Source organism: Oncorhynchus nerka, linkage group LG19 (genome assembly GCF_034236695.1).
Source record: "Oncorhynchus nerka isolate Pitt River linkage group LG19, Oner_Uvic_2.0, whole genome shotgun sequence".
In the NCBI taxonomy this organism is placed as follows: domain Eukaryota; kingdom Metazoa; phylum Chordata; class Actinopteri; order Salmoniformes; family Salmonidae; genus Oncorhynchus; species Oncorhynchus nerka.
In genome coordinates this window covers 6,762,727-6,775,500 of record NC_088414.1, presented here as the reverse complement: position 1 = coordinate 6,775,500, position 12,774 = coordinate 6,762,727, and the positions used below count along the sequence as shown (strand labels likewise).

The 12,774-nt window shown below is 44.5% G+C and overlaps 1 protein-coding gene across 1 annotated transcript in view; it reads left to right on the top strand.

Moving 5' to 3' along the window:
* Positions 1–12,774, top strand: part of cacna1bb (calcium channel, voltage-dependent, N type, alpha 1B subunit, b) — a 266,657-nt gene that overhangs the window by 103,321 nt on the left and 150,562 nt on the right. The window contains 1 exon segment of the mRNA XM_065004677.1: positions 48–235. Within this exon segment, the coding sequence (XP_064860749.1) occupies positions 48–235 (188 nt within the window).

Genomic DNA, 12,774 nt, shown 5'->3' with positions numbered 1-12,774 from the left:
CCCTCCCTCCCTCCCCCTCCCTCTACCATCTCATCTCCCCCATCCAGGTGAGCGTGCGGCAGCGTTCCCCTGTGGCACGGAGGCCCCATCCAGGATGTGTCCTAACGGTACAGAGTGTACAGAGTACTGGATCGGCCCCAACTACGGCATCACCAACTTTGACAACATCCTGTTCGCCGTGCTCACCGTCTTCCAGTGCATCACCATGGAGGGATGGGTGGACATCCTCTACAACGTGAGCACTCTCTCTTGCTTTCCCTCGCTCTACTTCTTTCTTCTCTCTCTCTCTCTCGTTCTCTCTCTTTCTCTCTCTCTCTTTTGCACTTTCTCCAACCACATGTCACTTGAAGTATTCTTAACTCAAATATGAATAGGTTAGCAAAAATCCAGTAACTAATCCTGGTCAAAAGATTCCTTAGAATCAGACGGGGAATAAGCATGAAATCCGGGAATCGTGGGAGTTTGGGGAAAGTTTCGGGAAATGTGCAACCCTACAGTGCACACACAACACTGCTTCACCTTTTCTTAGCTGACACATCACACACTTTCTTTCTATCTCTGTGTATTCTATCTGGTATGCAGTGAGCTGGAGCATGACAGTGTAGAGAAAGCATGAATGGAGAGAGCTACTGTAGGGGTTTGTTTTGTCAGTTTGGGTTCTACATGACTGAGTAGCAAACATCACAGGGGATCTGGAGGGAGTGTACCTGTCTGCTGTGCCACTATGTGTATATGTGCACAGATTGTTACACAGACACACACACGTCCATGCAATTCCCTGGGTCCTGGCTCCACACAATCTTGAGTTGGAAAGCTGAATTAGTTAAATGTGGTTTTGTCTAGACTGGGATTGCAAAATGCTGGTAACTTTCCAAAAAATGCTCAGGTTTTCCTTTTATTCCCTTCTGATTACCAGGGAACCTGGTCATTTTGGGGGGAGTTATCGGAATATTGCAGCCCTTGCCTAGACAGTTTGAATAAAGACCAGCTTGTGTTGGAGAACCAGGACTAGCAGATGGCAGTTTAGATTTCCCTCTGCTGCGTTCTGGCTTTTTCCTTTTTCGCCTCAAATCCTGGCACCTTGTCCATAAGTACGCTGAGGTGCCAACAATGTGTCAAGGATAGCAGCATATGCAACCCCCTACAACTTCCAGCACCAACTTCCCCCTTTCCCTCCCTTTTCATCTCCATGCTCTTGTTCCTCTTCATAAAACCTCTCAGTTTGCCTGTTTTCTCATAATGCTAAGCAGCTCAACCTGTGTGGATCAACGCTGCAGCTGGACCAGATTCACCTGGCTTTTAGTGCGTCTGTCACTTCCTATCCCCTCAATTTCTTTCTCTCCTCTTTCTCTCTCCCTCCTTGTATTCCCCCTCTCTCTCCCCTTTATCTATCTCTTTCCTCCCCTTGCTCTCTCCCATTTCTCTCTGTCTCTCTCGATTCAGTTTCATTCAAAGGGAAACAAAGCAAATGGAAAGCAAATGAAATTAACAATCAACAAAAGGGAGAAGGTGTTATATTATTAGCTATGCAGTGTTTTTATCAATGTGCAAATAGTTGTAGTACGAATAGTTGGGGAAGATAAATAAACAGATAAATATTGGTGGTATTTACAATGTTGTTTGTGCTGCACTGGTTGCCCTTTTCTCATGGCAACGGGCTACACATCTTTATGCTGTGATGGCACACTGCAGTATTTCTCCTAACAGATATGAGGTTTATTCATGTTTGATATGTTTTCAAATTCTTTGTGCGTCTGTGTGATCTGTGGGAGATATGTGTCTCTAATATGGTCATACATTTGGCAGGAGGTCAGGGAGTGCAGCTCAGTTTCCACCTCCTTTAGTGGACAGTCGGCGCACATAACTTGTCTTCTCTTGAGAGCCAGGTCTGCCTATGGTGACCTTTCTCAATAGCAAGGCTGTGCTCACCGAGTCTGTGCATAGTCAAGGATGTTCATAATTTGGGGTCAGTCACAGTGCTCAGGTGTTCTGCCACGGTGCGGTGTACTCTCTGTTAAAGGCCAGATAACGTTCCAACTTGCTCTGTTTTATTTTTTGGTTGATTCTTTCCAGTGTCAAACAGTTCTTTTTTTGCTCTTTCATAATTTGTCTGGGTTTATTGTGTTGCTGTCCTGAGGTTCTGTTTGTGTTTGTGAACAATGCCCCAGAACCAGCTGGCTGAGGGGACTTTTTCTCTCTGTAGATGAGGGCTTTGTGGAGGAATGTGTGGGCATCACTTCCTTCTAGGTGGTTGTAGAATTGAACAGCTCTTTTCTGGAGGCAGCAGGTTTATTGTTAATTCTGCATGCATTGTTTGGGGGTTTGCATCGTATATTTTTGCAGAATTCTGCATGTCTCCATTGGACGTTTGTCCCATTTTGTGAATTCTTGGTTGGTGAGACACAAGCGTAGAGGGCAATGGGTTCTACAACTTATTGAAGTGTTTCCCTAATTGGGATGTTGAGTTTCATGTTCCTTTTGATGGCATAGAAGGCCCGAGCTTGCCTTGTCTCTTAGATGGTTCACAGCCTTGTGGAAGTTACCTGTGGTGCATTCTTTGTGTGCTCTAGGGCAACGGTGTCTACTGTAGATGGATTTTGTTGTCCTGGCAACTGGACCTTTTTTAGAAGAAAAATGATTTTGGTCTTAATTTCTACTGCTCACTCTCCCCTCTGTCTCTCTCAAATCAACATTTATTGGCCTCGTGCACAGTTTAGCAGATGTTATAGCGGATGCAGTGAAATGCTTATGCAACTAGCTCCTAGCAATGCAGTAAAATGTCAAACAAGTACACAAATATTTAAAATGTAAAGAAAGAAAAGAAAGTAAGAATGTTGGGTTGAATCCAATTAACAACCCAAATAGCACTGTAACAGTAATCATAATGTAATATATACATATGTACAGGGCATTCAGAAAGTATTCAGACCCCTTCCCCTTTTCCACCTTTTGTTACGTTACAGCCTTACTCTAAAATTGATTAAATAAAACACTTTCCTCATCAATCTACACGCAATTTGTAAGTCGCTCTGGATAAGAGCGTCTGCTAAATGACTTAAATGTAAATGTAATACCACGTGATGACAAAGTGAAAACAGTTTTTTGGACATTTTTATAAATTTTATAAAAAATATCAAACCTGATTTACATAAGTATTTAGACCCTTTTTCTATGAGACTCGAAATTGAGCCCAGGTGTATCCTGTTTCTATACACCGGATAAATTTACACAAGATATAAGAATGATATGTACAGCAGTAGATATATTAGAGTGAGCTATGCCAAGAATACAGTATATAAATAAATATGTGGTGTGTATAAGGTGTCATTAAAAAACAAAGTACAGTAGTATACATTTTAGAATGAGCTACAGTACCAGCCAAAAGTTTGGACACATCTACTCATTCAAGGGTTTTTCTTTATTTTCACTATTTTCTACTTTGTATAATAATAATGAAGACATCAAAACTATGAAATAACACATATGGAATCATGTAGGAACCAAAAAAGTTTGAAAACGAATCAAGACAATGACCCAAAACATATAAGGCTGTGTAAGGGCTTTTAGACCAAAAAAGAGAGTGATGGAGTGCTGTATCAGATGACCTGGCCTCCACAATCACCTGACCTCAACCCAATTGAGATGGTTTGGGATGAGTTGGACTGCAGAGTGAAGGAAAAGCAGCCAACAAGTGCTCAGCATATGTGGGAACTCCTTCAAGACTGTTGGAAAGGTATTCCTGGTGAAGCTGGTTGAGAGGCTGCCAAGAGTGTGCAATGCTGTCATCAGGGGAAAGGTTGGCTTCTTTGAAGAATCTAAGATCTAAAATCTATTTTGATTTGTTTAACACTTTTTTGGTTACTACATGATTCCATATGTTTTATTTCAGAGTTTTGATGTTTTGATTATTATTTTACAATGTAGAAAATAGTACAAATAAAGAAAAACCCTTGAATGAGTAGTGTCCGAACTTTTGACTGGTACTGTATGTCGGGAATACAGTATTTAAAGTCTTCAGTGGTTCAATGCCATGGTACAGCAGCATTGGCTGCGTGTTTGAATATGAGAATGTGTTTGTGTGAGTGTGTGTATGTGTGTGTGTTTGTGAGTATGAGGTGTTTGTTTGCTAGCTTGTGTGTGTATGTTTGGTATGAGTGAGTGATTGTGCATCACCTGGTAGACGGCTAGTGATGGCTGTGACATGGCCTGGTGATAGAAGCTGTTCAACAGTCTGATGGCCTGGTGATAGAAGCTGTTCAACAGTCTGATGGCCTGGTAATAGAAGCTGTTTTTTAGTCTCTCTATTTTGGCACTGATGCACTTGTACTGTCTCCGTCTGCCAGACGATAGCCGATTTTATGTGGGTTGGGTGACTTGGGTGGCTTGGGTGACTGAGATCCTTAAGGATTTTCTTGGCCTTCCTTTGACACCGAGTGCTGGAAATGTCCTGGAAGACAGGCAGCGTGCCCCCGATGATGCGTTGACCGCACCACCCTCTGGAGAGCCATGCGGTTAAGGGTGGTGCAGTTGCCGTACCAGGCGGGGCCCTACAGAATGCTCACAATGGTGCATATGTAGAGGTATGTGAGGGTCTTATGCAGAATTCTTTCAGCCGCCTGAGGTTGTAGAGGTGCTGTTGTGCCTTCTTCACCATGGTCTCGGTGTGGTGAGACCATATCAGGTCCTCAGTGATGTGCATGCTGAGGAACATGAAGCCTTTGACCATATCCACTGCGGCCTCATCGATGAGGATGGGGGCGTGCTACCTCTTCCGTCTCATGTAGTCCACAATCAGCTCCTTCGTTTTGTTGACATTGAGAGAGAAGTTATTTTCCTGGCACCACTCCACCAGGGCCCTAACCTCCTCCCTGTGGGCTGTCTGGTTGTTGTTGGTAATCAGGCCTACCACTGTCGTGACATCGGCAAACTTGATGATTGAGTTGGAGGTGTGCGTGGCCACACATTCATGGGTGAACAGGGAGTACAGGAGGGGGCTTAGCACTTACCCCTGGGGTGCCCCAGTGTTGTTTCCAACCCTCACAACCTGGGGTCGGTTCGTCAGGAAATCTAGGACACAGTTGCACAGGGTTTTGTATCGCCTCAGAATGGAGAATAACAATGTAGTATTTCTCTCGCGAGTAGGGCAAGAGATGTGTTTGTGGAATTTTGGGAGAATTTTCCTTAAAATGTCCTTTGTTAAAGTCCCCGGCTACAACGAATGCGGCCTCGGGATATGCTTTTTCTAATTTGCATTTGGGATCACATGAGAATTGTAAAGCAGGCATCTTAACAGATGGTTTTAACACCTTGCTTATGTCTTGGTCACACATCCAGCCTCTGAGTCAGTCCCAGTGATAATGGCACATCACACCAAGTGCATTGTGTGGTGTGTGTGTGTGTGTGTGTGTGTGTGTGTGTGTGTGTGTGTGTGTGTGTGTGTGTGTGTGTGTGTGTGTACTTAGTATGGATGTAGGGGGAGGAACAATACAGTGGCATAATGACATAAGAGCACAAGCCCCACTCCATTCTGTACATTGTGTGTTCTCGTAACCCAGCGTTAACCTTGTTGATTTATGGCTGTTTATCCTCTCCACGGGAACGCTGCTCTGCTTAATGGTGCAATGAGCGCTACTCTGTCCCTCGACCCCCTACCGCCTTCCCTCTCCTCAGCCCCAGGCAGCTGATGTTGTGGAATGGAGTGTTTCTGTGCTATCCCGAGCCCAGAGCGGAGAGAGAGAGATTCGCTGCACGCTATTGAGGAAAATAATCATCTTTTCAAATCCAAGTGTGTTTGACAGCAGCCGATGATCATCTGATAATGAGGAGATGCGGCGACACGCTGTACCAAACCTATGTAGTGCACTACTTTTGACCAGAGCCGTATGGGCCCTGATTAAAAGTAGTGTGCACTATGTAAAGAAAAGGTTGCCATTTGGGACGCATCCCAGTCAGGCTAGATGCTACTGTTCTAGTGAGCGGGGGTGGTTCCCAGCATTAATAATGTGGCAATCTTCATTTCATGCCAGTTGATTTTAATACTCGCTCTCTTTTATTTCTCTGTCTCTCTGTCTCTCTATCTCACTCTCTCTCTCTCTGTCTCTCACTCCCTCTCTGTCTCTCACTCCCTCTCTCCTGGCAACCTAACGACTGCCGGCTAACTAGAACCATCTCTAATCACCTCTGCTGTGTCATGTTTTGCTTCATGTCCCCCATAATCCTCCTTGGCATAGTGGTCACATGCCGACCGCATGATGTACAGAGGACTTTATCTCCCTTGAACTGATGGAAGCTTTGTCTGAATGTAGTGTGATCTAGCTTTGACTAAAAGCCTCTGGTAAATGGCATAAAGTGAGTAGACTTGTTCAAGGCAGAATAGTGCAGGAGCCCATCTCGCCTGTTTCTGTAGCATGAGGCAGCTAAATGTACATCCCCTGGACAGGATGCTTGCCTATTGCAGGGCCTTACCCACAATCCATCTCCTTAATGCTGAGTGCCAAGCAGAGAGGAATCAAGTCCCATTTCTAGAGTCTTTGGTAGGACTCGACCAGGGGAATAGAAGCCCAAACCTTCCAATCGCAGGACAGACACTCTAACTACAAGGCCACCGACCTGGTGGTAAATGGCATGTGTAGCTTTATTGGCAACCTGTAATCGGGTTAGGGCCCCAATTGGTAGACTGGTCGATTGTTTGGTCGTTCGGCTGTTGGTCGACGGAAATTGTTAAAGTCAAGCAGTAGCAAATATATATATGCGGCCATCTCAGTGAACTAATCCATTGCGGAGGCCTAGACTAAAAGCCCATTTTTGCTTGATTTGAAAAGGTGGTCGGACGCTCCATATGGAGGGTGTGACACAATTGTGGAGCCTCTAGAGGCATACAGAGGCGAATTCGAGTCCCGTACCACATCGTCATGCGCCTCCCAAATGTTGTAACAATGTATAGGGCTCTGTATATCTCCGTATTGACATGATTGGTTGACGGTAGCTGGGGGGCGGTACACCCTGTATAAATACAAACTCACTTCCTTGACAACAGATCTGCACTGCTCCGCGAAGCGCAAGAAGTATGAATGCCCTGACTTCTGTTGAGGCCGTATCACCATAAATGCTGCATGGCCAATGCAAACATCAGATTGACCATGCACCCAGATGCACAATGCGCTTCTCACTCCAGAATGCACTCTCTTCTGCCAATTCGTGCAGATTCTGTGTTTCATAACTTCTTCGTGTGAATTGTTTGCGTTTAATTGTTAGTGTCGACCAATTCCCTGTAACATATATCACCAGTAGTACATTTACTGTTAATTCCTATGATTTCTAATCTACAATGTTTGTTACTTTGGTTATGGTCACCTATTTTAATGCATTCTATATTATTCCAGCCTTCCTGTTCTCATTGTCGGAGTGGACACATTGTTTGCAGAGTTCACAACCTATGCTATACTTAGGAGAAACATGGAAGTAGGCCTATAGGCTACCTGGCCTGGCCGCAAATGTAGGCATATACAGTGCCTTCAGAAAGTATTCAGACCCCTTGACTCTAACATTGATTAAATAAAAAAACAAATCCTCAGCAATCTACAAACAGGTTTTTATACATTTTGCACATTTATAAAAAACAACTAAACAGAAATACCTCATTTACATAACTATTCAGACCCTTTGCTATAAGACTCTAAACTGAACTCAGCTGCATCCTGTTTCCATTGATCATCCGTGTGAATTTTCTACAACTGGATTGGAGTCCACCTGTGGTAAATTCAATTGATTGGACATGATTTCGAAAGGCACACACCTGTTTATATAATGTCCCACAGTTGACAGTGCATGTCAGAGCAAAAACCAAGCCATGAGGTCGAAGGAATTGTCCGTAGAGCTCCGAGACAGGAGCATTAAAGGAGTCGGCAGCATTAAAGGTCCACAAGAAAACAGTGACCTCTATCATTCATAAATGGAAGAAATATGGAACCACCAAGTACCCGATGGTCGCTCAGATTGAGCTCCAGAGTTCCTCTGTGGAGATGGGAAAAGGACAACCATCTCTGCAGCACTCCACCAATCATGCCTTTATGGTAGAGTGGCCAGACGGAAGCCACTCCTCAGTAAAAGGCACATGACAGCCCGTTTGAAGTTTTCCAAAAGGCACCTAAAGACTCTCAGACCATGAGAAACAAGATTCTCTGGTCTGATGAAACCAAGATTGAACTCTTTGACCTGAATGCCAAGCGTCACGTCTGGAGGAAACCTGGCACTATCCCTCTGGTGAAGCATGGTGGTGGCAGCAGCATGCTGTGGGGATGTCTTTCAGCACGAGCAACAGGGAGACTTGTCAGAATCGAGAGAAAGATGTACAGACCAAAGTACAGAGAGATCCTTGATGAAAACCTGCTCCAGAGCGCTCAGGACCTCAGACTGGGGCGAAGGTTCACCTTCCAGCAGGATAACGACCCTAAGCACATAGTTGATTTTAATTAAAACAAAAGGAAAGGGAGGGTGTGTCTATATATGGAAAAACAAATGTTTACAAGTTTTGAGTAATCGATTGTTCGAAACAACAGACGACTTTCAGTCAACCAAGATTTTTTGGGTTAGGGGACAGCCCGGGTTAATGTAGTGTGGTTTGTTTTGAATGGGCATGGTTATGTAGCAGTAAATGAAAATATAGTCATAGAGTGTGTATAAGCTGGATGTAAAAGCCTAAATGTTGTTCATTCGTTTACTCCAATTAGGGGAGCGGTGGTTTGCGAAAAAATAATAAAGGAAAATATATGAGGAAAATATATGATAAGATATATTTAAATGATAATATATGATAATATAATAATATAAGATATGTATGTATATATACATACGCAGTACCAGTCAAAAGTTTGGACAAAAATGAGGACCGCCACAGGAATACAAGACCTGGTGTTACCTCTGCTGCGGAGTATCTTTTTGAGACGCAGAGGAGGTGAACGGATGATCTCCGCATGTGTGGTTCCCACCGTGAAGCGTGAAGGAGGAGGTGTGATGGTGTGGGGGTGCTTTGCTGGCGACACTGTCTGTGATTTATTTAGAACTCAAGGTACACTTAACCAGCATGGCTACCACAGCATTCTGCAGCGATACGCCATCCCATCTGGTTTGCGCTTAGTGGGACTATAATTTGTTTTTCAACAGGACAATGACCCAAAATACACCTCCAGGCTGTGTAAGGGCCATTTGACCAAAAAGGAGAGTGATGGAGTGCTGCATCAGATGACCTGGCCTCCACAATCCCCCGACCTCAACCCAATTGAGATGGCGGGCTGACTCATCCCAAACTAAGGGAAGAAAAAGCAGCCAACAAGTGCTCAGCATATGTGGGAACTCCTTCAAGACTGTTGGAATAGTATTCCAGGTGAAGAGATTCCAGGCGAATAAAGAAAAACCCTGGAATGAGAAGGTGTGTCCAAATTTTTGACTGATACTGTATATTTACCCAAAAAAATATATGGGGGGTTGGAAATGATGCAGACAATTACATTGATGGAAGTTACAATCTGTCTGCAATATTAAAACTGATCTACCCACAACAACAAAAAGTAAATGTACATGGTGGTAGGTTTCCTGTGTCGTCCTCTTGTGGTCATTGTGCCCCCTTTAAGGTTTAATGTGTATTTTTGTTTGGTTACAGTAGTCTTTGTGGTCCTAGTTTCATGGCCACAGTATTCTTTGTGGACCTAATTTCATGGTCACAGTCATGGTTGTGCTTCACATTTTATGGTCATATTAGTGGTTGTGGTCCTAGTTTCACCATCACTGTAGTCCTTGTGGTTCTAGTTCCATGGTCACAGTAGTCTTTGTTGTCTCTCGCCTCATTAGAGCCATCTGAGTCACTGTAGTCTGGGCGCACCTTGACCCCATCGCAATGGTATCCTGTACTGTCACAACCATCACAGAGAGGAGGGGCAAACGGGTGGTGCAGAGTGAGAGGGGTCACATAGAGAGGGGCCACGTTGTTTCTGTTGTCAGTGAATCATCTTTTTTTGGTTGTGGCTAATTGGAGCGGCAGTAAAACACGATGGGAGTGGAGGAGACTGTGTGTGTGTGTGTGTGTTTGACTGTGTGTGTGTGTGTGTGTGTGTGTGTGTGTGTGTGTGTTTGACTGTCTGTGTGTGTGTGTGTGTGTGTGTCTGTGTGCTTGACTGTCTGTGTGCTTGACTGTCTGTGTGTGTGTGTTTGTGTCTGTGTGTTTGACTGTCTGTGTGTGTGTGTGTGTGTGTGTGTGTGTGTGTCTGTGTGCTTGACTGTCTGTGTGTGTGTGTGTTGTGTCTGTGTGTTTGACTGTGTGTGTGTGTGTGTGTGTGTGTGTGTGTGTGTGTGTGTGTGTGTGTGTGTGTGTGTGTGTGTGTGTGTGTCTGTGTCTGTGTGTGTGTGTGTCTGTGTGTTTGACTGTCTTTGTGTGTGTGTGTGTGTGTGTTTGACTGTGTGTGTGACTGTCTGTGTGTGTGTGTGTGTCTGTGTGTGTGTGTGTGTCTGTGTGTGTGTGTGTGTGTGTGTGTGTCTGTGTGCTTGACTGTCTGTGTGTGTGTGTGTCTGTGTGTTTGACTGTCTGTGTGTGTGTCTGTGTGTTTGACTGTCTGTGTGTCTGTGTGCTTGACTGTCTGTGTGCTTGACTGTCTGTGTCTGTGTGTGTGTGTGTGTGTGTGTGTGTGTGTGTGTGTGTGTGTGTGTGTGTGTGTGTGTGTGTGTGTGTGTGTGTGTTTGACTGTGTGTGTGTGTGTGTGTGTGTGTGTGTGTGTGTGTGTGTGTGTGTGTGTGTGTGTGTGTGTGTGGGTGTGTGTGTGCGTGTGTGAGACTGTGTGCGTGGGACTGTGTGTGTCTTCTATCGAGACAGACGGTTACACATTCCAGAGGCCTGCGTTAGCTCTGTGTTCAGGGAGGCAAAGAGGAAGAGAGAAAGACAGAGGGAGAGGCAAGGACAGGGAGAGGAGGAGTTAAATATGGGTTATAGAGAGAGATATATATAGAGAGATAGACAGAAGAGAGATCGAGAGAGATGTAGTTTCTTCCTGTTTTACACTAATAACATTCCAGAGTTCATCTCATGAACATTACCAAGTTGATTACCACGAGAGTAGTGCACTTCACGTCATCTACAACCGTAAAGAAAATGGCTTTCCTTTTCTGAATCCTCTCAAGGTCCTTTCTCCTTTTGTTCACCACAGTTTGTACCTCGTTCTCTCTGTGTCTGCACTCTCAAAAGAGCTCCAGAATTGATTCCAAGTGCCTAGGCTGGTCCTGGTGTCTTAATCTTTTACCAAGTGTCTGGCACGCTTGCCTTTTTGCAGATCAGTGTGTATGCATGCGGGCGTGTGAGTGGATGCACTGTAAACCGAGCGTAGGAGTGGATCACTATGATGCGTGACACCAAATAATTGTGCTATTATTTTTTACATTTCAAACAATGACTTTGATGTTCTGGTAGCAGTTTTGTTGACAGTGATCCATGTCAATGCAGAATGTGTATATTATCCCATATGGATAATGTTTCATCAAAGCATGTTCTTGTTTGTATGCCCATTGCTGTAGCTGACAGGGGAAGTTATTACGGTCTATTGTGATCAGGATAACTAGGATTAATGTTATAACTCTCGTCTCTCGTGGACAGACGACCTAACATGAATGGTACTGTGACATCTGTCAAAAGACTGTGGGATGCAACGACCAGCAAGAAGTTATTCGTTCCGGTGCTAAACGCTTTTCGCCATTGTCTATTTTAACGAATCAGGATTTAGTAGGCGTGCGCACCTTTCGGAAATCAGAAGGGGAGGGAACACTTGGCCATAGACTTGCCAGAAACTTGCGGATGGAGGTGGGTGGAGCTGCCGTACAGCTTCCACTCCTCGTTCCAGTATATTTTCTCATACATTTCCCCCTAGATCCTAATTGAGTATGTGAAGCAATTGTGCACTATTTTAGTTTTGGGTTTCCAGATTAATATAATAGTAATATATTTCATTTAGCATATGCTTCATATGCCAATAGCATACCACCCTGCATACCACTGCTTCTGAAGCTAAGCAGGGTTGGTCCTGGTCAGCAGCATACCACCCTGCATACCACTGCTTCTGAAGCTAAGCAGGGTTGGTCCTGGTCAGCAGCATACCACCCTGCATACCACTGCTTCTGAAGCTAAGCAGGGTTGGTCCTGGTCAGCAGCATACCACCCTGCATACCACTGCTTCTGAAGCCTTCTGAAGCACCTTATACCACCCACCACTGCGGGTTGGCTGGCCCTGGTCAGACCCACTGGCTCCAGGTCATCTACAAGTCCATGCTAGGTAAAGCTCCGCCTTATCTCAGTTCACTGGTCACTGGCTCCGTCACACGCTCCAGCAGGTGTATCTCACTGATCATCCCTAAGCCAACACCTCATTTGGCCGCCTTTCGTTCCAGTACTCTGCTGCCTGTGACTGGAATGAACTGCAAAAATCGCTGAAGTTGGAGACTTTTATCTCCCTCACCAACTTCAAACATCAGCTATCCGAGCAGCTAACCGATCGCTGCAGCTGTACATAGTCTATTGGTAAATAGCCCACCCATTTTCACCTACCTCATCCCCATACTGTTTTTATACTGTTTTTTTAAATTTTATTTATTTATTTATTTACTTTTCTGCTCTTTTGCACACCAATATCTCTACCTGTACATGACCATCTGATCTTTTATCACCCCAGTGTTAATCTGCAATATTGTAATTATTCGCCTACCTCCTCATGCCTTTTGCACACATTGTATATAGACTCC